Source organism: Notolabrus celidotus, chromosome 8 (genome assembly GCF_009762535.1).
Source record: "Notolabrus celidotus isolate fNotCel1 chromosome 8, fNotCel1.pri, whole genome shotgun sequence".
Classification (NCBI taxonomy): domain Eukaryota; kingdom Metazoa; phylum Chordata; class Actinopteri; order Labriformes; family Labridae; genus Notolabrus; species Notolabrus celidotus.
In genome coordinates this window covers 9,115,270-9,141,558 of record NC_048279.1, presented here as the reverse complement: position 1 = coordinate 9,141,558, position 26,289 = coordinate 9,115,270, and the positions used below count along the sequence as shown (strand labels likewise).

The window sequence follows — 26,289 nt, the reverse complement described above, 5'->3', positions numbered from 1 at the left end:
ATTTCCTCTCTGTAAAACTGCTCAGAGATTACAGAACCTCATTATATTTCAACACAGCCCACTCCATTCACATTGTAGAATGAAAGAATACTTTTTGTACTAAAACTTGCATCTAAAATGTTTAGAAGACAAATATCCCCTTTGAATATCCCTCGTCAATCCTCACTGAGCATGCCCAATGTGTTTATACACATCTTGATAGGCAGCAGTATTCGATAGAACATGTGTATGACTGTGTAGACTAAAAGCATAAAACACATATTAAGCAAGCATCCTTTCAAGAGATACAGAGATTAATCTGCAGATATAACTCAACAGTAACAAACATTGTATTTATTTATTCTTAAATAACGAACATAAAACAAAGATAACAATATTCTCCAGCCTCTCCAAAAACATTGTAAAGACATTATTGAAATCCACATTGGACAGGTCACATTGGAAAAGTACTACACCCCTAGCAGGGGATTTTTAGGGGGGAGATTATCTACCCCTGAACTAAATTTAGACCCTGGGTCCACCGGACGAAACGCAAGTAGTTCCGGGGTAAAGTACATGCAGTCGAAAAAACACCTATTGACAGATTTGTGTTGGTTCCTTTTGTTGAAAAAATGTTCTTTATTTTTATAAAAATGTTTTCCCGACCTAATCTCCACTCATTTCCTTTTTCCTTTATAAGTTCAGAAATTTAAGAGCCAAATATTTACAAAATTCAAAAATAACAACATCAATATAAAATGTTGAATTTTTCGGACAGTTTTTAAGTTTTCTTACATTTGCTCCTGTAGTCATGCTCTCTGAGGGGTTCAGGGTAATCCAGATTTTTCAGGTCAAAATGATCCCAAACGTACTTAAAAGTTTCAAACAGCATCAACTAGAGGCTTCACCGAATAAATCCGATCTAATCTCATTCCATAATCTTTTTGTTCTTTTGACCAACACAATTTCAAGATTTTATCCAAACCCATTACTTTAATCCAACCAGATTACCTTTAAATAACCAGACCAAGAGTCTGTCCAACACTTTCTTCTCAAAGTTCTGTCTTTGTGTAACCTGCGGTGGACTACTTTTAAATAATTTTTTTCTTCTGTGGTCGGCCATGTGAACTGAGGGTGGTTGTGTCATTCCCATTTCAGAATTCTGAAGCCTCTTCTCATTTCTCCTCGTGTCTTAGTTTCTCCTGACTGAAATGCCAGAAGAGGAGGAAAGGAAGAAGCACATGGAGAGGAATCAGACATCTACAGAAATGAGACCCCTGGGGTTGAGAGCTGTTATTTTAAACATGAATCACAAATGTACATTTTTGGAAAATCTAACACAGTATTGTACGATCTCCATCAGATCAGCATAACAGTGTTCCGGACGACTAAGTGCTAATAAAAGGTCTGTAGAGTCCAGCTGCATGTCGTGCCTCTTTAACACATCACAGGTGCAGAGCAGACTTCTGCAAATCAAGCAGAAATCACCTGTGAATCTTTGCTCACAGCTCCTCCTGTAAGCTTCCTGTCTTTGAGATGCTACTCAGGAACATCCTTCAAAATGGAGCTGAGGTCAGTTTCTGGGTCGAAGGCAGTGGAGTTGAGGAGAGGAGTAGACACGGAGCAGAGACGTTAAGTTCTGTGTGTTCCTCCCTGTATGTAACGATCATGTGACGTGACACTGTGGAATCCTCTCATCATTTCATTTTGATTTGAAGAGCATCAATAAGTTCCATAATCTCTGAAAAGTAGCCGTTCTCCTCCCCAATAATCATCTCAGACTGGACCATCTCCTCATACTGGACTCTGAGAGAGACTAATGACCCCAGCAGAGAGCTATCCGAGCGGTACTGATCCAGACACACGGGAGACATCGCCAACAAAGCCCGCAGAGCCTGAAAGAAACACAACAGGTTCATTTAGACACCTCGTCCAGACAAGCAGGACAGCTTTTCATCCAACATAAAACAGAGTCAGTCCACCTTCTCTCTGAAGTCGTGCTCGGTGGACTCCAGCAGCTGTGGAACCAGACGGCACCAGCCCTTCTCGAGCAGCTCCCCCTGCAGAGAGACCTCGGAGTACTGACGCACCCGCTCATCATGAGAGGCATCCAGTGCCGAGTCTAGACCTAACTGAGAGATCAGCTCCTGGAGGGACAATAAAGACCAGATTCAGCATCAAGTAGGAGACCATATTCTGCACTTGAAACGAGGGACAGCAGATAATAATCTACACTGGCTGTTTGAATAATAAGGAGGCAAATATTTTATGGGAAAACAATTTAAACAAAATGTACGAACGCAATTTTTTTTTTTGTCTTTTAGCTCTTAATGCTCAGACACCATCATATCACAAAGTTAACAGTGCCTTGTCGTCCCTAAAGAACACTACAATCCCAACATACAGGCCTGCTGGTCGTAAAGTCTCTAAAAGTAGTCTGGGAGGTAGAACCTTCAGTTATCAGGCCCCTCTCCTTTAGAATCATCTACCAGTCAGGGTCCGAGAGGCAGACATCTTCTCTACTTCCTTTTTGATAAAGCTTATAGTTAGGACAGGCTTAGACCAGCCCTTAGTTATGCTGCTATAGGCTTAGACTGCTGGGGATTACATCATAATTAGAACTATTAATGTTAATATTATACCAACTATTTGAATATTGACTATCGTACTTTGATGTCCCTGATAATACCACACATGCTTTTCCATTCTAAAAGTATCTGTTTAATCTGTGGTTGTTGCTTTGTTTTTTATCGCTATTTCGCTATGACCGTGCTTATGTAATGAAGACTTGAAACCAGGGATCTGGACCATGAACTCATTTGGAAAATGTTCACTCAGGCAACAAACTAAGTAAGTAGAAGGCCCGATTTGTAATCTATTACTTTACAATCACATAAATATATGATAATTCAACAGCTCTTTAAAGCCAGCAGAGTCACCCCCTGCTGGCTGTTAAGGTAAATTTAAGTTAAAGCCACTCATGCACTGGCTTTGCCTTAAAAAGGGAGGCTAAGTCCACTTGTCATACACAGTGCATGGTTTGGAGAAGTGAAGCATCATGGGATTTTTATCTCATATGACCCTCAAATACCTTTTCGCTGATCAAGTCGTATAACATGGTGACAATCCGTGTGCGCAGAATTCCCCCTCCGTCTGCTTTAAACAGCTCTGAAAGGACCTGCAGCCCACCATGTGACAGGAAGTGACGCTGTGCATAGGGGAAGTGACGCAGGAGGGAGGCGACAGCAAACAGGACCTGACAGGAGGATGAAACATGTCACAGTTGAGTTCTATGATGGTATTCCCCACATGTGACAGGAAGATTAAACGTTAGGATGTGAAAGAACCTTCTTTTTCACATGGAGTGGTTCTGCCGTGGCCAGGGAGGTTAACAGTGTCTGCAGGGCGCCGCTCTCCACAGCCTTCACTTGAACCGCCGGGTTACTGCAGGAGGAGGAAGAGTACAGCTTTTAGAGAGCTGGATTTAAAGCGCGTCTGTGGATTCTTCAATAAAGATGTGACTTTTTGTACCTGGACAGAGCTGACCCCAGGACGAAGGCTGAACTCTCCTGTAATCTGAAGTCAGAGCTGTTCAGACCCTGCAGAATCAACTGGAGACCCCCCATGGAGCACAGGGTCTGAGCATTATCCACCTTATACAAAAATACACACATAAAATAGAGACATAACACACAAACCTGTAGGCTGTGACTCGTAGGTTTGATTGTGCATGAATGGATGCATGTTGTGTCACCTGATGCACCATGTACTCCAGCTCCAGCAGGATGCTCAGCCGCTGCTCTGTGGTCGAGTTGCTGTTGTTAAACTGATCCAGTAGACGCTTCATTATCTGTTAATGAAAAATTAATAAATAATAAATCTGAGACTAAAAAAGGCAGCAAATCATTCCATTTGAGAAGCCTCAAGTTAAACTACAGGCTGACATACCTGAAAGTCTGTCTCCACCAGCATGTCCAGCTGTGCCATATCTTTCTTCAACTCCTCCAGAGGACGAAACTTTGAAGCCACGGAGTCCTACAGACAGACAACAAGCAGAGGAAACCCACTGTAGGATGTGATATGCTGCTTGGGTCATGAAAAGCATGATGAGCTGAACTTTTCATTTCATTGTCAGTTGTTGACTGCCATCAGATGTTAATAAACCTCTGTAGCTGTTTTAAAATATAGCAATATCTTTCTATGATTCAATAATAGAATACAATAATTCTTGCAGTGATTGAGGACTGGGGACTGAAGCATAGGAGGCTTTTTAGTGTGAGCTCTGGTGATGACTGGATTTGTTAGTTTAACACTGTCAGCCCTGAGCTGTGTTTTTTCTGAGCTCATGTGCCTCACCAAAGCACTGATGTATTCTGTTCTGTTACCTGTTGCTCTGGGTCTTTTCTCCCAGTGTTCAGGTCCTCCTTTATCTTCTTCATAGCCCGTTTGAGCTCCTCAGGACTGAAGGAGAGTTGGGCCTCCTCCTGTTCCCTGAACAGACAGATTGAAACCACTGATATATCAGTGTTCTGTTAATACCACCCATAGAAGTGTTAACCACTCTGCCAAACCCAGAGAAACTGACGATATGTTTTTATAATTCTTGCAAGAATCTCAATAATATCATCATATATATGAAGCATATATGAAGATTTTATAAAATATCCACATATAGCCCCAGGCCATATCTTGAAATAAATGGACTCAGTATTTGGATGGTGTACCTAATCTGTGACATATCATCACTCTTAGTCACTTAGGCTTAAAAATCCTGAACATCTTAACTCCATATTCTGATGGTTTCAAGGTAGTCACATTCCTCAAGCCCCATAAAACCAATCTCTATATTTAACATTTAGATTTAACAATCAACATTTAAATTTCAAATTTAACATTTAGATTTAACATTTAACATTTAGATTTAACAATCAACATTTAAATTTCAAATTTAACATTTAGATTTAACATTTAACATTTAGATTTAACAATCAACATTTGTATTTAAAATTTAACATTTATATTTATATTTCACATTTAGATTTAACATTTAACATTTAGATTTAACATTTAACATTTAGATTTAACAATCAACATTTAAATTTCAAATTTAACATTTAGATTTAACATTTAGATTTAGCCATCAACATTTATATTTAAAATTTAAACATTTATATTTATATTTAACATTTAACAATCAACGTTTATATTTAAAATTTAACATTTAGATATATATTTAACATTTAGAGTTAACATTTAGATATAACAATCAATATTTAGATTAAAATTTAACATTTATATTTATATTTAACATTTAGATTTAACATCATAGCCGTAGTTTCCGTGACTTCACCCATCGGTTTCTGGAGTGGAGTTTTGAAGCTGATCGTCGGCAGTTGCCATGTTGGAAAAGCTGACCAAGGTACATATTGAACTGTGGGCTAACTATATTGTTGCATCCTTGGGGACTTTTTGCTTTCTTATATGAATGGAAAATATTTCTTGTTCATATTTTAGCTTCATAATCATAAACCTGAGAAAGAAAAGAAATGAAAGATGGAACTCTTTAACCAATGAGACCGTGTAACTATTTGTGATTTTATGTGACTCCAGATCCAGTTGGAGGAAAAAGAGTGAGGTGTTATTTTCACTTTGTACCTGTGTTCTTGTGTTCTGTATTTCATCTGCTCCTCTCCCAGTCTGACCTCCCTCTGACCCGTCTGCAGATTCAGCCTCACATGGGAGCCTGCTGGAACTGCTTGACCTGTACACACAAACACACATTAATACACACAAATACACACATTAATACACACAAATACACACAAACACATTAATGCACATAAATACACACAAACACACACAGTTAGTCCAAAGCAACATGTGTTTTGAATGTAAGACAGAACTAATACATCTTCTACTTCATCACCTGGTTTGAGTGTTTGCCACTCCGCTGTAGGTTTGACCACCTCTAATTCTCCCTCCTCCTCTTCTTCATCAACCGTCATCTCCTCCTCTTCAGCGCCTCCTCCTTCTGTATTTTCCACCACAGTTAGGGCAGATTCAGACTGCACAGACATAGAAAATAATGAATCAAGATGTAACATTGTTGAGTATTATTGACCAATCACACATCAGCAGGCTTTAGTGTCTACAGGAGTCTGTAAGGAGAACACAAACAGGCTGAACACAATCCACCATAATGAAATCTGACAATGATTTATTTATCTCTATAAACAGATATCTGCAAGTTAGTGCAGAAAACTATCTGTTCTAGATCAAACATTTACATTTAGGACAACAAATCTGCTCGACAGCTCTCAAGAGTTTAAATTCCCCAACTTCCTGGAATGCACCAGAAAGGATCAATTCAACCCAACCAACAAACATTTTTAACGTTTTTTTCTTCACCTATTAAGGGCTGACCTGACAAAGTTTGACTTTGTAACTTGAGTTTGTAAGTGACTATTTACTGTGAAGCTGAGACTCACCAGAAACAGAGCGAGCACGACTACTCTGGGGAATGTATTGAAACAAGAAATTACTATTTTTTTCAAACACATCTGGAGCGAACAGTTTTGCTTTCCCTTAGCATGTTAAATGTAAAATGTTAAATCTAAATGTTAAAGTTTAAGGTTAAATAGAAATGTTAAATAGAAATCTAAGTGTTAAATATTAAATCTAATCGTTGATTGTTTAATCTAAATGCTAAATCTAAATGTTAAATATAAATCTAAGTGTTAAATATTACATTTAAGTGTAAAACATAAAACTAAGTGTTAAATGTTAAATCTAAATGTTAAATGGTAAATGTAAATGTTTAATGGTAAATGTAAATGTTAAATATAAATAAAAGTATTAAATATTAAATCTAAATGTTAAATGTTACATCTAAATTTTAGATATTAAATATTAATGTTAAATATAAATGTAAAATATTAATCTAAATGTTAAATATTAAATATTAATGTTAAATACAAATGTTAATGTTAAATCTAAATTTGAAATAAAAACCTAAATGTTAAATCTAAATGTTAAATGTATTGATTGCCTTTGATTTTAAACAATGCAGCGCACTGCAGAATTTGTTTACCACTGGTTTCATCAGAGTTACCAAGAAGTTTAGCATTGTTTCCAGAGGCAGATGTCATCAATACCACTTTGTGGCTCTGCTCTTTCTGAAGTCTAGTTTATGTTTGGCTCAGTCTCTGTGTCACAGTTTCCCACATGCTCACTTAAATTTAAGTTAAACTACATAATGAATAATATTCAGCAGGTAGTCACTCTGTTGTTGCTGCTCTGTCTCCATCATGGGAATGACGTCATGTTACAAACGTTCAACTCACAGCTACAGTGCTAGTAGTAGTCACCCTGTTGTTGCTCTGTCTCCAACATTAGCTTGATGCAACATTACAAACTTTCAACTAGAGCTTGGCGATATTGAAAAAGGTGTTATCACTCTGAAAATTTTCACATCAGTCTATGTAGACAATTATCACGATAAATATCCAATCATTATTTCATCTGAATTTAAAGGCAGATTTTTTCTCATTTCATCTGTGTTTACATTCCCCTCCTAAGTCTTTAAGCCCGCCCACCACTCACCCTGCGACATGATTGGCTGTTCAATGCTGTCTTCTTCTTCTTCTGTCTAATGATGGATGGCAACTAGCGTTTAAGGCACATTAGCTCCCCCTCCCTTTCCAGTGGTTGGGGGGTATAATTATAGGTTTAAATATATATCATTTTTATCGAACATTTGTAATAATGATATTGATAAAAAAGATTGCGCAATAATCATCTTTATTGAATTATCGCCCGGCCCTACTTTCAACTCCCAGCTTCAGTTCTAGTAGCAGTCACGTTGTTGCTTATTCCTTCACATGAATTTTATTTGGAAAAGACTTCATCAAAGAATATATCCAACTAATGTTACTCACCTTTTGGCCAGCAATGCTGGCTATGTGACAGAAATTCAGCAGCAGCAGGAGGAAGGCGAAGGTGAAGCAGCTGGATGAAGCTCTTCTGTTTCTGCAGGATGTCGGCCTCATGGTGACTGAAACCTGAAACACAGGAGGACATGGTGCTGTCTCTTTTTGATTGGGTTGTTCATTTGGTTGTGTTTACGTTTTTAGCTGTGTTTTGTGTATACTTTGGATTGGAGTATTCAGTCGTCTTGTCTGTGTTGAATCATGTTATCATTACTTGTTCTTCTTGTATGTATTTTGTAGAAAATGACCCAACCTATATGAGCATGCGGCTGTGTTTCCTGTGCCTTTATGAATTAATCTACTGCTACTGATGCTTTTGATCAATAACTGTTCACTAACCTTTAACTTCAGAGTCATCTGGCAACAAAGAAAGACAGAAAACACATTACTTTTTCTACTTTCAAGGTTTTACCTCAAGTTTAGCTACTATTCTTGCCCATATTTTTTTTACTACAACAGGTCAAATTTACTATTTTTTTAGACAGAACTTTGAAAAAAACCAAAAACATTCTGCACTGCAAAAACTCAAAATCTTACCAAGTGAAATTGTCTCATTTTTAGTCAAAATGTCTTATCCCACTTGATTTAAGATACACTTACTTAACAAGTAACATTTGAGCAAGATAGAGGGACTTGTTTTAAGACAAGTCATCTTAAATGATCTTGTTTTGAGTTGTAATTTAGAAGAAACAAGGTTAATTTTACATTTCATACATTTTTCAAGCTGAGATCTTATTTGTAGAAGACGGATAATCTTGATTTAAGACAAACCCTTTACTTGATTTAAGTAAATGCATTTTATTGGAGAATCTATCAGAAAACAGATCCATTGATAAAAGAAAGAAAGAAAGAAAAGTTGTTTTTTTAAGGGTGGGTTACAGTTTTCAGGCCCAAAAATATTTTTTTGAGTGAAAAAATACTAATTGTTAGCATTCCTGGCTTATTCTGAGACACTAAGCTTTAAAATACTGGTAAAATATTGCTTAAGTTTTATTTTAAGAAATCTTACTCAGCAAATTTTCACTTGTTCTATTGGCAGATTTGTTTTGCTTATTTCAAGGTAAGAGTGCCTTGAAATAAGATTTTTTTTGTCTTGTTTTTGGAGGGGCATTTTTCCAGTGTGGAAGACATCTCTCGACCCCCCATTTGTGTGTCGCGCCCTCCCAGGGGGTTCGACCCACACTTTGGGATCCCCTGCTCTACAGTAACATTTCATCGTGTTGATCTAACAGTAATATGTATTACCAGGTAGTGTCAAAATGTTATCGTGACCTGCCACATATGTAACGTAGTTTAGCGTGACGTTGCTCTGATGTCTTTAATTACAGAGACACAGTCTGAATGTGTCTGTAGTTTCAGCTCCTGCCTCGCTCTCCACATAACGCTATAGCTAGCAGAAACATTATCAGCTTCTGTTTCCAGGTAAACGAATAACTCAACAACTCACCAGTTTGATATAAGATGATGAAACGTGGGTTGAAGGTGAGATCAGGTGCTCCTTCACACGGTTTTCACACTGACGGTTCCCGCATGAAGGCTCCTGTCACTTTACAGGGCTCTGATTGGTCCACGTCAGGACGCTTCTTCTACTCTGAACGAGTGTACGCCAACATCTGAATGGAATATTACTGCCACCAGCTGGTAGGGAGGGTGAATTACAGAAAGAAACCAGTGCAATTTATAAAATTAGCTAGGTCTGTAGAGATTTGTCACAATGTAAAGTGTTTTCATTTATGTGTGTTTTATAACAATGTGATGATTTGATTGTGACCTGCAGATGAATATTAGCAGTATTAAGCTAAATCTAGTACAATGCATCAGATGGCAACATTTAGGTTGAATATTGTACTTGGTCCCTTTGTAAATAAATCAAATATATAAATCAATAAACAGCCTTTATGCATTGCAAAATATTTTACAGTATTTCTCAATGGCTAAAACCCATTTCTTGACATCTACCACGCTTTTCTTAACACTGTATTGAAACTTTTAAACGTAAACTAAAACGTATTTATTCAGTCTGGCTTTTATGTATGGTTTAACAATTGTATTACTTACCTTTTACTGTAATATTGATTTAAATGTTGCTTTATTATTTTAGTAATTATAACTGTTATCTTATTCTATTTATATTTATTTATTCATTCATTTATCTATTTTTATTTATCTACTCAGTTTTAATGATATTTTTAGCCTTAGTTTTATTTTCAACACTTATCCTTACCCTTTTTAAATCTATTTAATTTAACTATTTGTATTTTTAATTCTGATGCTGTAACTTATTTTAATTACACATATTTTATTGTTGGTGTGCATTAGTCTCTATTTTTTGTATGTTACTATTATTATTATTTTATTATTATTATTATTATTATTTTCCCCTAATATGTCTTGCCATTGTTTTGTTTCTGCTTCTTTCTGGTTTTTCAATCGCTGTGAATCACTTTGGGTTGCATTTGATTTGTATGAAAGGTTCTATATAAATAAAGCTTGATTGATTGATTGATCTGTCTATTGTACAACCTTCAACAACCAGCGCTCTCTGAACAGGCTTATAGTGGTTTCCTCACATCATTAGCCACAAGTGTGATCAGTTTTGAATGGTTGTGTTTAAGCTATGACACCTGTGCTTCCAATGTGTGTAACTATTGATACCTGTGCTTCCCATTAAGCAACACAAGTGCATCACAGTGCAACATGTGTTTTAGTGAGTGAGAATGTGTTTGCAGGTTGTGTCTAACAGGTGAAAAGTACTGCCAAAAGAGTGACTGATTCAATACATGGGTTCAGACACTAAGAAATTGGTGTTTTAGCAACTAAGAAATACTGTATTAGGGCATTTACATATACTGACATTGTGAATAAAACTGGAGTCTCAAGGAATTATTGTTAAAAGTTTATTTATTTGATTACAAAAGACACTTTCAAAGAACATAAAAGGTTATAGCAGCATACAAACGCATATATTCACTGTTACTGTACATCCATGTGTGTGACAGGCTCATTCTCAGGCGAGTCCTACTGCTGAGCACACTCGTTCTCCATGCTAGTGTGAGAGGCCACGTGGATCACCTCCACTGTTTTTGGTTTCCTTCTTCTCTCCTCCCTCTTGTGCTGCTGCCAGTTCCCCTCAGTCTCCCTCTCTTTACATTCAGTCATAGGACAGCTGGATGCACACATTAAAACAACTTCTTATCACAGCTTTGGACAGATTTAAGTCATCATATGGGATCAAATAAAATTAGAGCTGCAAAGATTCTTTAGTAATTTTGCGGCCAGCAATGTGTGGGATGCTGTTTGTAAAGTTGTGCACACTGAAAAATAACTGCAACAATTCTTCACATTTAGCTCCAAAACACCACAAAAAAGTGGGAATTTTTAAAAGTCACTTTTTAAAAATCACATTTAGAGTAATATTTGTGATCGTCTTCACATTTAATTTTGTTGTTAAAAATAAGTTCTTTATATATTAAGTTACAATCACTGTTAAATCCAAATGCTAAATATAAATGTTAAATATTAAGTAAAATGTTAAGTCTATAAGTTAAATGTTAAGTCTATAAGTTAAATGTTAAGTCTAAATGTTAAATGTTAAGTCTAAATGTTAAGTCTACATGTTAAGTCTAAATGTTAAGTCTAAATGTTAAGTCTAAATGTGAATGTTATGTCCAAATGTTAAATGTTAAGTCTATGTTAAATGTTAAGTCTAAATGTTTAATGTTAAAAAAAAAAAAGATGAATGGATAATTGATCGTTAACGTTTCCAAAGAACGATCAAGGAGCATACCTATAATTTGCTTCCCTGCTCTGGACTCTTCCACACTTACTGACCTGGAGTTTGGAATCATAACAGGCTCTTCTCCGCTGATCTTCACACACTTTGCAGGCCGCAGCTCAGCTCCTGAGACTGTAACACAAAGCAGTGATGGTTAACAGCACAAAACATACTTCATAAGTCCTATAATAACATGCACTCTGACTCTGTATCAGCCTACAAAGTGACTGACCTTCAGTTTTCACGGCTTGTTCGGAGCTCAGTGTCTCAGCTGGAGCAGAAGTGTCTGGTCCAGGGTCTGCAGTCTTAGTGTGTGTGTCACCCAGCTCCACAGAAACAACCTGCTCCACCTTAACAAGTGTGGTTTCTTCTGAGGAGGGCGTTATGTCGACGGGGAGCTTCTCCTTCTTTCTCTTCAGGATCTTCTTTGAATCTAACGGCACATGTCACACAGCCTTTAAAAAACAGGGTGTGGGTCCTCTGGTGTGCATCCATCACTTCAGAGACTTGTAAAAACGTGGAGGCGAAAGCTGTCGTTACCTTTTGGTTCGTATTTGTCTTGCAGCTCCTCCACTCGTAACTGCAGTTTGATTTTGTCGGCCTGAGCCTGCAGCAGAGAAAGAGAAAGAGGTTAAAGTGGATCTGTGAGCGTCCTCTAGAGGCAAGGGGGAAATGAGTGAAACAGAGGACTTCAAAGGAGGACCCTCAAACCAGGTCCAACTTTAAAACAAAGGTAACGACAATAAGGATATGAAAGGGGTGTTGAAAGTGGCTCTGAGTAAATGATTGAAAAATCTGTCATTATTTTTATAAAGACGTTGATGGCTGCTTAAAAAATGGAGTTTGATGTTATGGAATTAAAATAAGCAACAACAGCTCATTGAAGAGAACCGCTGGTATCGTACTCGGCCATCTGCTACATCGTTATTTTTGACATCTCAATTGATGTTGGTCCTGATTTTTGAACGAGCCTTTAATATTAAAGCATGTTTCTATCAGACCAGTCTTTAAACTCTCCACATTATCAAACAACAGGTAATTATTGTTATTGATTCATCCATCCATCTATTTTCTTCCGCTCATCCAAGATCAGGTCGCGGAGGCAGCAGTCTGAGCAAGTCAACCCAGACCAGACCACCCCCCGAGTTTAGTTTACATCTGGAAGACTGAAACACTAAATTTCAGTAGGGCTTAAAGCTGGGGTTGGTAGTCTCGGAAAACTAGCATGAATTTGAATGTAGCATGTCTTCAGGACTCCGTCTAACCCCTCCCCTCCTCCCTCAGAGCTCCTTCAAAACAGTGGAAGCAGAGGCAGGAGACTCGGAAGTGCACGCCGGGGAAATGTACGCGCAGGAGGCGGGCAGAACGGCAGGACGGGATTTGAAAGGTTTAAAATTTTGGCACCCAAAAAACGGTGATTGGTTGGTGTTTTCCCAGGTTTACTCCGGCTGTAGATAGCAGCTTTTCTTCGCTCTTTTTTAAGAACACATTATGTATTGATTGCCATCAGGACATAAAGATAATTTTAACCAGTATAACAAAAAGTGTATCTAAATCTGATTACCAACCCAAGCTTTAAGGTCCCTTTATCAGCAAACACTCAAACTCACAGTTTCTCACTTTACTGTGAAATAAAAATCGTGTTCTAAACTTAAGAATCAGTACACTTCAGTGTACGTGCTGGCGCTGCTCCTGGTTTCATTTCTAGTGTTCAAGAAGAAACTAGTCGTCAGTCAGAGCTTCATGTTACCTGTTTGAGCAGCCGTTCAGATGAGAAGAGTTTCCTCTCCAGCTGGAGAGCTCGCTGACTCTCTGACAAAGATTTCATCCTCTGCAAGGACAGTTCATCTCCAAGACGCTCAGAATCTTTACTGAACAGACAGACAGAATTTCCATAAACCAATGGTAAGCTGAAGACAAATCCATCATGACTGGCAAAGAAACTCTTCTGAGTCATTCTACTCTAATGCAGAATGAATGATTCCATTTATGAATTAAATGTGTGTTGTATTTTTTTTCCCCGTTACTCTAATCAAAGCATTAATCCCATCGTAACATAAGGGGAAAAACCAGGGGTTCCCAGATATGGGTCTTGATCCCCTGGGGGGTCGCGAGACACAAATGGGGGTCGTGGAGGGTCTTCCAAAATGTTCTTTTTTTTAATTTATCTAAAAGTAGTACATTCTACCATTATAGTAGAAAATATGGACAAAGATAGTAGCTACTTGAAATAAAACCTTGAAAATAGAAAATGTAATGAGTTTTCTGCCTTTCTTTTTGCTAGATGAAGTTCAGTAGGTTAATCTTCTTGATCACCCTGTAACGACAGGCTGCAGTACAGGTCCTAAAGCAACGCCTCCTCCATGTCAGCAGATCGGACATGGGTCAAAGTAGCAAATCAGATTACGTGTCAAATAAATGTTCTCCAACAGGGTTCCTGTCATAATCGTTATTTTCGTGCTGATTTACATCCTTTTATTTTAAGTTACTATCAAATTACCATCAACTTTGGTGAAGAAGATGCACTTTTATATGATTTTTCCTTAACTAAAAAGTAGGGTCAGGCATTTCAAGCAAATACACTATTCATTAGTCACTAGTTTGAACTAGTTGATGGATTTATCGACCCCCCCTCCCTTCTGCTGGGCGCCTCGCTCTCTGTGCACTGTCGTTTTAGACTCTTGTTTCGCCATCGACCACTACCTTTACATTAATCTGCTGTCTCTTCTCAGCAGTCTTCTCATTTAAAACAGTCTTTTAAAAAGCATAAATTCCGTCTGACTACCAGAGTCTTAAAGCTGGTTTGATTACATGAGGAACGGAGACACAAACAAAAACACCTCTGAGGCGCGAGCAGGAGGTTCAACTCACACCGAGTTGTTGAGCTTCATCTTGAGCAGGTCCGTGTAGTACGTCTCATCCTGGACGTTGTGGCTTTCTCCTGGAGCTGGATTAGCTGGCTGAGACTTGAACATTATCTACACACAAACACACACACAAGAAGTATTCAGCAGAGCCATGACAGGTAGTTTTTAATCAATGCTTTTGGAGTCTAATCTGAAGTGCAGTGCTGTAACATTGATGCTTGATGAGTGGAGGCTTGTGGCTTTTCAGAGAGTAATGTAACGTCTGTTAGTGTTGAAGAAAAAGGATCTTAAACTGTGGCTAAATCTTAATGTCCTCCCTAAGCCCTAAGCACTAAACCCTGAGCCCTAGACCCAAAGCCCTAAACCCTAAACTCTAATCCCTAAACCCTGAGCCCTTCTTGACTTAACTAATGTCACCTGGAAAGTGATTATGGGTATGAGGCTCAAAACTGTATAACTAAGGCCCAATCTCAATGTCCACACTCACACACTCACTGACTTTGAGGAGCATTCCCACTAAGTCTATGATACCTTAGAGCTGTCTCACTGTCGAATCTTCAAGGGCCTGAGGGACCTTTCTCAGACTTTTTGAGCCCTTTATGCCCCTTTCCATAAGCTGGTATTTCTGCAGACTTAGCTTAAGGGAATTACCCAGAGTTCATAGCATTGTGTGGGGAAACATAGGATTCCAAGGGGAAGCCTGCGAGCATTGAAGGTGCAACCAATGGCGGCGTTACAAAAAAAAGTTAAAATGTAGAAAACAGCCTTAATATTTCCTAAATCTATTTATCTTTACATGTGTATACACAGTAATTTATATACTTAGTTATATATTTTAAATGTTGTGGTTCAGCAGTCTGTACAGTAAGAGTCTGGATCACATGGCAGTCAGTCAGTCAGTCAGTCCGTTCCTTGAGAGCCTTGAATTTGAGGAAAGTCAAAATTGTGCAATAAAACTTCCTAATGCCGCTAAGGTGAGCTACGTGACGTCATGAAGGTTACCTGAGAAGTCACAAAGTGCTGTCCCATTCCGTTAAACAGTTTTTAGCCCTGAATGGGACAGCACTTTGCGACTTCTCACGTATCCTGCACAACGTCACAAGCTCACCTTAGCGGCATTAAGAATTTTCATTGCTGGATGTTTACTTTGATCAAATTCAAGGCTCTTACGGGACGGACTGACTGCCATGTAATCCAGGCTCTTACCGTGACTGCTGAACCACAAACTTTAAAATATATAAAGTACTGTATGTGTGAAGATAAATAGATTTAGGTTGATTAAGGCTGTTTTTTATATTTATACTTATGGGCAAACTTTTGTGTAATGCCAACATTGGTTGCACCTTCCATGCTTCTTTTTTCCCTTTGGAATCCAGTGTTTCCCCTCACAATGCTATGAACTATGGGTAATTCCCTTACGCTAAGTCTGCAGAAATAACAATTATAGAAAGGGGGAATAAAAACCTCAAAAGGTCTGTGAGAGAACCCTCACGTCCTTGAAGATTTGACAGTGGGACAGCTCTAAAGTCTCATGGACTTAGCAGGAACCTGTGATAGAGGTCCATCTGTGTCGGGATCCTTTCACTGATGTCACTTTTATCAGGCAGTTTCAACTCGTATGTTGTTTCCTATTAGTTGTTTAGACACCAAACTATGTTACAACCAGGTTCAGGTTCAGACACCAGAACCCCCCTTTGATTTCCCATTGATGTCCTGTGACATAATGATTGACTTGTAGGTGTTTAAGGCTTACCTCCACCTTCTCCAGTCTCTGCAGTTTAGTCATCAGATTTTGGATCTCTCCATTTTTCTCCGACAGCATCATCTGAAGCCTCTCCAGCTGAGCCGGATCAGCTCTGGAGCCCTGCAGCTGCATTAGAGTGGCAACCTGGACCTGCAGGAAGCATGCACATCCATTCAGTCCACTGACAGAGGAGCACCCTGATGTCAACATATGAGGCTGTACTTAGACCATGAGGACAGGCTGTACCTTCATGCGCTGCAGCTGCTGCTTGCTGAAGGCGTATTGTTTCTGGAGAGACTGATACTGGACCTTCACGCTGAGCAGCTTTCTCTCCATGTCAGCTCGCTTATCCTCCAGCTGAGACACAAAAGTCAAACTGATCTTTGCATTGAATTTAAAAATGTGACTTTGTACTCAAAATGTTTATGTGCATATTCATTTCTCACATCAACATTAAAGTTAGAGTTACTGAGACTTGTTTTTGATCTGAGACTAAGAGTCAGGTTGGAACAGAAATCAGGATGAATCAATATTTCACGGCTTATAGTTCCACTTGGTCTCTACCTCAGCAAACAGGGAGTTCCCTTTGCTGTTGGGATCCTGGGCCTGCTGATGAATCTGGTCCAACTGGATCTGGAGGTCCCGGTTTGTCTCACGGGATTTCTGACGGATGCAAAGACAGAATGATCACACAGAGAAACTCAGTGTGTGTCTAAATGAACTTGCAGTAATTTCTCCTGATAAGCTAATCACACGTTCAGAATAAGGGTTTGAAGGATTCAAGAAACAAGAGCTGGATTTCTTCTGTGGAGCACGTCTGAGATATGTTTAATGTGCAAGACAAAAACATCACACTGAGAATGTTCAGAGCTCACAGAGATCATTTCAAAGTCTCCTCAATGAGTCTGCTGTATATACTGAACTAGTATATGAACTAGGGATGGGACATGATTTCCGAATGCTTGAATATTCGTTCACTTATTAAAAATTGGAGAGATTCTGCGATTATTTTCTTGTTTTAAAAGTGCAAATTTTCATCGTTTTCACCGTTGCCTGGTTGTAATACGGTATTCCACCAGACGTTGGCTAAAGAGCGTCTTAAAGCTGTTTCCTAACGGCATTAAGTAGCAGAAGAAGAAGAATGTTAACTGCATTAAATAGCAAAAGAAGAAAATAAAATATTAGCGACAGTTGCTGAAAATATGTGGGCTGTGCTGTAAGATTCAGAAACTGAGAAAATTGCAGAGACTGAGCATGACTGTGAAATGTAAACATGGGCCGTTTTCAAAACCACCTGCTACTTATTACCTTCAAATGTAGTATGCAGTACGTATTGTATACTTCATACTGCATACTGCGTTTGAAGGTAGTATGTAGTATGACTGTTCTGTTGGATCTGTTCTGCAGTATGCTGGGTCAGTGTCGCTGGATTTCAGGTTTCAGTAAGCAGAAGTAAACAACGGCCAGGCTGAGAGTAAAACTGCTACTTTAGCATCACTTAGGATTTAAAAAGTTAAGAAGTGGTTTATATGGAATTAATTTTAAATACAGAAAAAAGAAGAAGCTGAACGCTAGTGCTGTGCATTATGGAAAACAGTACATGAGGGAGACCAGTCCGCTGCATACTAAGAGATTTTCCTGAATCAGTACGACATATTGGGAGTTTTGGCATACTGCAGATTTTTGCTACATACTGAAATTTGGTTTCGAAAACAGCCATTCACGCCACGCTGCTGTGTCACAGAAACACCGGCATAACGGTTGAGATAGTTTCTGCTACTAGCAGCATCTTGTCCCGGTGCTCTTTAACACGACCACTACACAAATGGACCGTTAATGTGTTGAGGATTATTTACACCTGCAGAGCAACTAATGTGTCAGTTACTGTTGTCTCAACTTGACGTTTCAAACCTGCTGTCAGAGAGCTCGATTACAAATAATCACTAAATAAATGCCAGTGATTATCTAATAGTATCTTGGCTTGAAATGCTAATCCCTAATATGAACAAAGTGTGGACACGGCTGTGCAGAGAGGAAAAATAGGTAGCTTGATGCAGAACAGCTGCAGTTTAAATATGATGTAATACTTGTGATATACCTCTCCACTTCTTCAATGTGTTCATCTGTTAGCTGCATTTTACCCACCCATGTATATTGAAGCCTTCTGTACGTACTAATGTATCAATCACAGAGGAGTCGTTCTCTCAGAGAAATGAAAAATTATGAAAAGCTTAGCTTGTGTTGACAAAGACCAAGACTGTCAATGTAGTTAAATGTTCTTTTATGTTTACCTCTAAAGCATTAAACCAGGAAACAGCCTCTTTCTCTCTTTCCTCCTTTTCCTCCGTGATTTGCTCCAGGTGTCTTTTCAGATTGCTGCTGGTCAGCTCCAGCTGCTGCTCTCTGTACTGACTCTCCTGCAGCGTCTGCTCCAACTCCACCTGAGAGACAAAAACATAAAACAAACCTTAAACTGACTTATCAATCAAACGCCACCTCAAGGAGGAAAGGTCAGGATGATAGGAAAGAAAGAAAGCAGCCCCCCCCCCCCCTCACCTTCACAGATTCCAGCTCCATGATCTTCATCTGCACCTCCATCATCTCAGATGTCATGGAGCTCTGCGTGTGTTCGTTCAGAGCTCGGAGTTCCTCCATCTTGTTATTCAGAGTCTCAGTCTGCACCTCCAGTTTGTGTTTTAGCTGTTTCTCACTCAGCTGTGATTCCTCCAGAGACGACTGCAGCCTGAGCATCTGAGAGACAAGACGGAATCATACACCATACTTCAGCGATGTGACCATCATGCACTCTTTGCAGGATTCTTGATTTCATCAATTAAATACCAGAATGCTTCCATGGACAAGGAACAAGGGACTTTTTCATTAACTATTTTATTTTCAGCCACAGGAACCAGTTTCTAAATCTTGTTCTGTGGTACTTAATCTCCCCCTGAAACACCCCTGCTTGGGGGGTGTAGTACTTTTCATAGGTCCAGGAACTTTGGGGGCGGGGCCTGCAATGCTGAATGTTTCTGATTGGTAGAATATCTGCAGTGTTTTTATCTTCCCCGCTGTCCACAACAAAATCACACACACCTGTGTTACATTCGTCTTCTCTGAGTCTACCGCAACTGTGTGTCAGCACCCAGTGTTATAGTCTGATGAGTGACCCTGTAAACTGGAGACCTTCAGCTGAACGTGTCAGTGTTTGTCAAGTTTACAACAGTTGTTCAAATACGGAAGGAGTCCTCGAGAAAGCATCTTAGTTTAGTTTTTTATAAAAATGGTGAAATATCCTCAACAGATAAGTATTTAATGATCATTTTAAGATGTTTGTGAGGGATGCATGCAGCTGAAAGTTGCAAATTAACAGGATGCTCTTTAAGCCGAAACACGTCAATCTCTGCCACAGCTTTGCTAATTCGTGCTCGTCTCCTTCCAAGTGTTGATTAAGTGAATCTGTTTGTAATGCAATAAAGCACCATCAAAAACAAAAACAACCAAAAAACGTCACTCATGACGATGCCGGTTTGGAACTGCCCCCAAAAACCGTGCCTCATAATGGAAAACCTGTTCTCTTATTATCTTTGAAACTGTCACATTATGAAAAAATTCACTCCCGTACAGTGTGTGTCGATCGATAAAAGAGCTATCCAGACTACACTCGTTTTTTGTACCAGGCTGTAAACATGTTTATTTCTGCTGTAAAGATCGGCTTTTTGAATTTGTGAGTATTTGGTTTCCGATGCTTCCAGAGCCAGCTTCAAGCGGACACTCAAGGAACTGCCGTTTTCAACACTTTCACATTTGCTTCAATCCTCGTGGCTGGAGGTTGCCACTTGCTCATAGCTGTTGGTGTTTGTTTAACGATGAGATCATCTTATACGATGAAGACGATAAATACCATGCTGCTGAATCTTCACTCTGGGTCAGTTGTGCAGATCTTGTCTCGCTTGTTACTCTTGTTACTCGCAAAGCTCACTGAAGGCCTAAATAAAGCTCACAAAGACAAATCGTCGTCGTTTGAGTGTTTCATTTTCAGATATCTCCCACAGCACTTACTGACAAGTGCCTTGTACAACCCCACTCCAATCAACACAAACTCACCTGCTGACTTCTGTTTGTTGCACTAATATTATTTTTCTGGGGGTGTTTCAGGTTCCAGTTGTCTGAACGGTCTACTGCTCAAACAGCTTTATTTAACAGGAACAAACCTGCAGTGAGAAGGGCCTTTTATGCAGACCAGAGAACAGTAGGTCTTCGGTTGTACTACCTTGTTGTTGAGCTCACTGAGTGCTGTGCTGTGGGTCCTCTCCAGGTGTTCTTGTTGCTCCTGAAGCTGCTGTCTCTGCTGGTTCTTCACACAGTCACACTCTGACTGCAGAGACTCCAGCATCCTGATCTTTAACTCCACTTCTTTCTGCAGGGAGTACTTGTCTTGCTCGAGGGCCTTTTACACACAAATCACAAAACAGACAGGTCCAAACAGAGACCCCAGTTAACGAACAATTTAGAATAATTCAGAGAGCCTACAGCAGGGGTTCCCAAAGTATGGGTCTGTGTCTCTGTGTGGGAGATTTAAGCTGACCCTCTTCAGTGCATTGTTATACCTCGAGTGCGTTGGTCATCTCCACTCTCTGCTCGTCCAGTGTGTTCTGCAGCTCCATCTGCTGGTTGAGGAGATGGAGGCCAGCTTGAGCGGCCTGATGGACCTGCTCCTCTTTCTCTCTCAGCTGGCTCCTCAGCCGCTCGATCTCTTCCTCTGCTCCCATCTGGGAAGAGAAGGAAAAGTGGGCATTGATTAAATCCTGCCTTGTGCTGCCAGGGTAATGCTCACAGAGAGTCAGCACAATCAATCAGACATTACTTGTAAAGCACTTTTCAGACAATATTGAAACACAAAAAATACTTTGGTGCATTGTAGAGGCAATGCCATACACCTCTTTTTATTTGATTTGATCTTTTGGCTGTTTTGACCTTCATATCACAAACGATGCCATTTGATGACTGATATCCTTGTTGCCTTGTTTGTTTTTAATGCCTCTGTGATTGAGTCGATATAGTAAATGAGAGTTGCCCTTCAATCATCTCTGTTGTATAAATAAAGGTTGATTGATTGATTGCACTCTGTCATTTATACTGTTAGCTTTTACACTCTCTTTTGGCACTATCTTAACTTTCATGCCCAAAAAGCACAGGTTGAACTTGACTAATGTATTTAATGACTTGACTAATGTCTTTAATTGTGACTGTCAAAATCACACCTGGTGGCAAAACAACAATACAAAGACGGCAGATCGGAAAGCAGAGGGGTACCGTCTTGCAAACAACGTAGGGTAAGCGAATACAGACATCAGGAAAGCTGATTTTTTTTTCTCACTTTAAGCATCTTGTAGATCAATAATCTCCGAACTACAGTAAATATCTCCAACGGCAGAGCTTGGATAAGCTAACAGTTACCTCTCCCTCACTGCTGTTTGCTTAGACGAAACACATACTGTCAGAAATGTCCTTTACTCAAGCCCACAAGTAACTATAATTCTCGGTAACTGAACTGTCGTCGACTAGTGCAATAATAAACGTGTTATGAGTACAACAATAATGTAAAACATCAACTTTACCTTTTCACAGATCGTCTGTTTGTCACCGCCACCGTTTGAATGTGGCTCCCAGGAATTAACGCGAGAACAGAAACGAGATTTGTTCCTGATTGGCTAACCAGGAACAAGTCTCGTTTCTGGTCTCGCTGGTCTCGCGTTGGTGTTGTTGTAGTTGTTGTTGCTGTTGTTTAATGATGGTTGCTTTACCGCCACTCGTTGGACTGGAGTGTGGATCAGGAGCTTTACTTTAGGCAGTAAAATTAAATCCATAAATAAATCTCAGGTATGGGTTGCCGTTTCGAAAAAATTGACAACAAATTGATATATTTTCAAAATGTAGTTCCTGTTCTTCACATTCAGCGCATTTCCACAGAAAAGAGACCAAACTACTAAAAATGAGCTTGTTGTGAGTGGTCATTATTTTTTGCATTTATATGTTCAATTAAAATCTAAATGTTAAATCTAAATTGTATATCTAAATGTTACATCTGAATCGAAATGTTATATCCAAATGCTAAATGTTGGAACCTTGCCTATTCTGTGTAATGTGTGGTTGCGACCTGTGTGACCTTTTCTCATTCGAGTGATGAGATTTTCTTCCCCACATTTCAGAGAGTTCAGCCTATGATGTAAAGCTTTAACTGAGAACATCAGCATACACCAAATAGCCATTAAATTATGACCCCACGTGATAACTGTTCCTCATATTTATCATTGAAGACATAGAAAGTGTTGGTGGTGTACTGGAGTGTGTTATATTGAACATATACAGTATATGTACGTATATTACATCACTGACTTATCATTCACAGAATTGTTGTGATTTCCTCACACAGAAAACAATCAGCTCTTTAAATCCATCACACAAAAGCTGTCTACATGCTGTTTGAAAAGAGCTCCATGCAAACTGTTCTAAATACACGTGTTAATGTCCATATTTACACTTTGAGCAGAGGAAACAACATCTCTATTCACCTGGAGTAAGCGACTGAACATACTTCATCATGAGATGAGAGACTGAACTGACTTCATCATCATCATCATCATCATCATCATCATCCTCAACAGCATCATCATTATCATCATCTTCTTCCTCATCATCATCATCAGCATCATCTTCCTCATCATCGTCTACCTTTACTGTTTCACTGATACAGAGACCTTCACTGGTAATATCTTCAGAGTGTGAGCATCAGCAGTCCAAATGAATGGAAACATCTTCTGAGTGAAAGTGTGTGTGAAGGTGTGTATGTGTGTGTTGGTGTCAGGATCAGAGAATGACAGCTTTCTTCTGTCCCAGTCCAGATGAACTCTGATCCTCTGAGGACGTCCTCTCACTGACAGATCAACACAATCACCTGACGGAGTGACTGCTCTGTATACATCATTATTAAAAAAACATATTCTCCATAATCCAGAGTCAATGTTTCTCTTCCTGCCAGCAGACTCCTCAAACACAGCCACTTCCCAGCACATGTTCTGTCCAACCTCGACGTCCCAGCTGTGAGTCCCTGAGTTGAAGCCCTCAGAGCCCAGGACTGAGGAGCATTCATAAATCCTCTCTGGATTATCAGGAAGCTGCTGTGTCTCCTCTCCTCGTCTCACACAGGTCAGATCTTCAGACAGGATTAGTTTTGAACCAGCAGCGTTTGGGTCCAGAATCACAGGACTGTAGGAGACCATGTCCTTCATCTTGTTCCAGATGTTGAAGCTCAGGTTGCCCAGGTGTTTAGCCACATCTATCAGAGCTCCTGAGGGCAGCTGTGGATCCTCCAGCAGGGGGCGCTGCTGGACTCTTTCCACTGCAGCCTTGTAGTTTTTCAGGAATGAGACGTCTGCAGCTCTCAGCTCCTCCTCTGTGGCTCTGACTGTGTCTGAAAGAACTGCTATCTCTCTGCTCACAGCCTCCATCTCTTCCTTCATCCTCTGACTCTTCTGCTCCTCTTCCTCCCTCAGTGCAGAGATTCTGACCTCCTCTTCCTCTTCTAGAAACTGGTGAAGCTTCTTAAACTGCTCCTTTATCTTCCTCTCTGTGTCTGCAGTCTGGACCTTGATGTGTTTTCCTGTTTCATTCCAGACTTTTTCAAAGCGCTGCAGTTTCTCCTCTAAAGGTTTCAGGGATTCCTGGAGCTGGTCCCTGAGATCTGGAGCAGCTTCATCGATGGGTCTGAATGTGTGGTTGGTGTGTTTTTTAGAGTCTCTGCAGACGAGACACGCTGGCTGCTGATGATCCAGACAGAACAGTCTGAGTTTCTCAGAGTGCAGACTGCAGAGAGCCTCAGAGTCTGATGAAGCTCTCTGATCTCTCTGCAGTAAGAAGGCCTCACACAGGTTCTGCAACACCAAGTTACAAGGAGGTTCAGATCTTGAAGATCTTCTCTTACAGACTGGACACTCCTGGCTCTGTTTCTGTGTCCACCAGCTCTGCAGACAGGCTTTACAGAAGCTGTGGCTACATGACAGAATCACAGGATGTTTGAAGATGTCATGGCAGACAGAACAGCACAGATCCTCCTCGAAACAAGAAGCCATTTTCCTCTGAGTGAAGCAAAACTCACGACAGGCAGACAGCTGGTGAGGCTCCACTCCCTCCTCCTCAGAGTTTACTCTAACTTACTTTCACTTTGACTCGTGTGTTTTCTAAAGCTCTGTACAGTCTGCAGTCACTCACTGGTTGAAGTGGTATATTCCAGTGTTCCCAGTTTTCCTCCTGCAGCTGTCCTCTCTCTGTAGTCTCTTTAATTTCTCACAGTGAAAGCTATCTTCTGTTGGCATGTGTGTGTGTGTGTGTGTGTGTGTGCGCGCGCAGAGAAACAGAGTGACTGGGTGGAGGGCGGAGCTTTGTTGCTGCTGGTTTTGACGTTCAGCTGGAGCAGAGGTGATCAAGTATTTTAAAGACATCGTGTCACTGTTAGGTGTTAAAGCAGTTATCAGACACTAAATGTAAAACAGTTTGGACGCGGTGTAAAATGTTGATCAAAACAAATTTGATGGTTTGGAAGTTTTATCAAAAATAATGCAAAGACAAGATTCCAAAAGTTAATAAATGATTTATTGTTTCATTAAAATATATGATTGTTTTGAATTTGATGCCAGGAGCATGTTTCAGACAAGTTTGGACAGGGTCAACAAAACACTGAACAAAGTTGTTTAATGTTTATAAAAACACACCTGGGTGAACTTCTTGACTCGTGAAGTTAATATTCAACAGGTTTATAAGATGACTGGATTTAAAGAGAGCATTCAAGAGAGTCTCTCAGAAGTAAAGGAGGGAGGAGGTTCACCACTCTGAGAGACTGAGTGAGGAAATAGTTCAATGACTTTAGAATAGTGTTCCTCAGAGTAAAACTGAAAAGACTCTGAGGATTTCATCATCTCTAGTTCATAATATTATTAAAAGATTCAGAGAATCTGGAGAAAACTCTCTAAAAAAGGGACATTTATGTCACAGACTTTTTGAAGAGCATCTTTACCTCAGTCATTTATCATACAGATTCACAATCTGACTTAAATGAATGCCAAGAAGGTCTCCTTTAAAGTAATACCAAACACAGCATTACAAAACATGGAAAAATACACAGACCTAAAACCAGGAGACACCTTCGCGTCTGGAACGCATTTACTTTCAGGTTGGTTTACCTCATGAGTGGGTTACAGTTACACAGCTGCCACTCAGGAATGTGTCACACCGAAACATCCTCCACAGACATGGGCGTTTAAGAAAACCATTGACAACGTTTCCACCAAGTCAGTTCCAGGGCTGGTTTGGAACTAGTGCCTCATCTGGAACCACTTCTTTGTGTTTCGCCAACCTAACTGGCCCTTAACCAGGAAAAACGGTTCCAGAGTAGAACCAACTCCTTCCTGGGCAAGAAGAAAGAACCGCTCACAGCAGGGGATGGAGGTGGGGTTGTCATGAAGTGGCTCTCTTGTGGACCTGGCCTGTGGAAAGGGGTACTTTAACAGTAATGACAAGTGAAATGTTGGGCTCTGTTCATGCGGCAACCTCCGGCCTCAAAATATGAAGCCCATGTGGAAGTGTTGTAAACTGCAGTTCATCAAGCGTCCGCTTGAGGCTGACTGCAGAAACACTGGAGACCCCATACACACCAATTCAAAAAAGACGATCTCTGCAGCAATAATAAACATGTTTACAGCCTGGTTAAAAAAAGGCACACACTGTACAGGGGATGAATTTTTTGTTTCTAACCCAACAGTTCAGAAGATATTAAGATTACGAGTTTTGCCCATTTAAGGACATGACTGACTTCACTGACAGGCAGGTACACAGTAGTTGTTGGCTAGGAGGCTAAAAGCCTGCCTCTTTACGTCACATTAG

At 39.8% G+C, this 26,289-nt stretch overlaps 3 protein-coding genes and 1 long non-coding RNA gene across 8 annotated transcripts; 1 reads left to right on the top strand and 3 right to left on the bottom strand.

Annotated features, from left to right (window-relative positions):
• Nucleotides 1–305: 305 nt before the first annotated feature.
• sil1 (SIL1 nucleotide exchange factor) lies at nt 306–9,541 on the bottom strand. 5 transcript variants are annotated; one of them, XM_034690586.1, is made up of 13 exons: nt 9,415–9,532; nt 8,307–8,324; nt 7,917–8,039; nt 5,906–6,044; nt 5,635–5,740; nt 4,365–4,470; nt 3,928–4,014; nt 3,734–3,829; nt 3,511–3,632; nt 3,327–3,423; nt 3,071–3,235; nt 1,962–2,126; nt 306–1,874 (listed from the first exon to the last, which is right to left on the bottom strand). In XM_034690586.1, the coding sequence occupies exons 2-13, from the start codon at nt 8,322–8,324 to the stop codon at nt 1,677–1,679; spliced, it is 1,422 nt and encodes a 473-aa protein (XP_034546477.1). In that variant the 5' UTR covers nt 9,415–9,532; the 3' UTR covers nt 306–1,676. The 5 variants fall into 5 exon arrangements, with proteins under 5 accessions (XP_034546477.1, XP_034546480.1, XP_034546478.1 ...); XM_034690589.1 differs by having other exon boundaries at nt 3,511–3,590; XM_034690587.1 differs by lacking the exon at nt 8,307–8,324 and having other exon boundaries at nt 9,415–9,541.
• A 1,309-nt stretch (nt 9,542–10,850) lies between these two features.
• spdl1 (spindle apparatus coiled-coil protein 1) lies at nt 10,851–22,101 on the bottom strand. Its single transcript, XM_034689112.1, has 14 exons — nt 21,972–22,101; nt 20,961–21,122; nt 20,624–20,800; nt 18,910–19,104; nt 18,645–18,794; nt 16,918–17,016; nt 16,600–16,710; nt 16,363–16,503; nt 14,614–14,720; nt 13,493–13,613; nt 12,283–12,349; nt 11,975–12,175; nt 11,799–11,874; nt 10,851–11,133 (listed from the first exon to the last, which is right to left on the bottom strand). The coding sequence occupies exons 2-14, from the start codon at nt 21,120–21,122 to the stop codon at nt 10,986–10,988; spliced, it is 1,755 nt and encodes a 584-aa protein (XP_034545003.1). The 5' UTR covers nt 21,972–22,101; the 3' UTR covers nt 10,851–10,985.
• Nucleotides 22,102–22,642: 541 nt separating this feature from the next.
• Nucleotides 22,643–24,714, bottom strand: LOC117816788 (zinc-binding protein A33-like). Its single transcript, XM_034689113.1, has 2 exons — nt 23,118–24,714; nt 22,643–23,085 (listed from the first exon to the last, which is right to left on the bottom strand). Exons 1-2 carry the CDS (start codon nt 24,480–24,482, stop codon nt 22,918–22,920), a joined length of 1,533 nt encoding a protein of 510 aa, XP_034545004.1. The 5' UTR covers nt 24,483–24,714; the 3' UTR covers nt 22,643–22,917.
• LOC117816789 lies at nt 23,398–25,130 on the top strand. The gene is made up of 2 exons (XR_004632015.1): nt 23,398–24,524; nt 24,760–25,130. It is a non-coding gene; the product is annotated as an uncharacterized LOC117816789 (long non-coding RNA).
• The last annotated feature ends 1,159 nt before the right edge of the window (nt 25,131–26,289 follow it).

Bases quoted from the DNA above. Each gene is read 5' to 3' on its own strand.
- spdl1 (XM_034689112.1), bottom strand. From the start codon at position 21,122: ATGGGAGCAGAGGAAGAGATCGAGCGGCTGAGGAGCCAGCTGAGAGAG. The intron at 20,801-20,960 runs GTATAACAATGC...TGTGTGTAAAAG, and splicing joins AGATGACCAACGCACTCGAG to GCCCTCGAGCAAGACAAGTA. The intron at 18,795-18,909 runs GTGAGGGGGGGG...TTTGTCTCTCAG, and splicing joins TGGAGCTGGAATCTGTGAAG to GTGGAGTTGGAGCAGACGCT.
- LOC117816788 (XM_034689113.1), bottom strand. From the start codon at position 24,482: ATGGCTTCTTGTTTCGAGGAGGATCTGTGCTGTTCTGTCTGCCATGAC. The intron at 23,086-23,117 runs GTGAAGGTCTCT...GAAACAGTAAAG, and splicing joins ACACTCTGAAGATATTACCA to GTAGACGATGATGAGGAAGA.
- sil1 (XM_034690586.1), bottom strand. The intron at 5,741-5,905 runs GTGATGAAGTAG...TTGTGTGTACAG, and splicing joins GTGGCAAACACTCAAACCAG to GTCAAGCAGTTCCAGCAGGC. The intron at 1,875-1,961 runs GTGGACTGACTC...TGTTTCTTTCAG, and splicing joins AGCACGACTTCAGAGAGAAG to GCTCTGCGGGCTTTGTTGGC.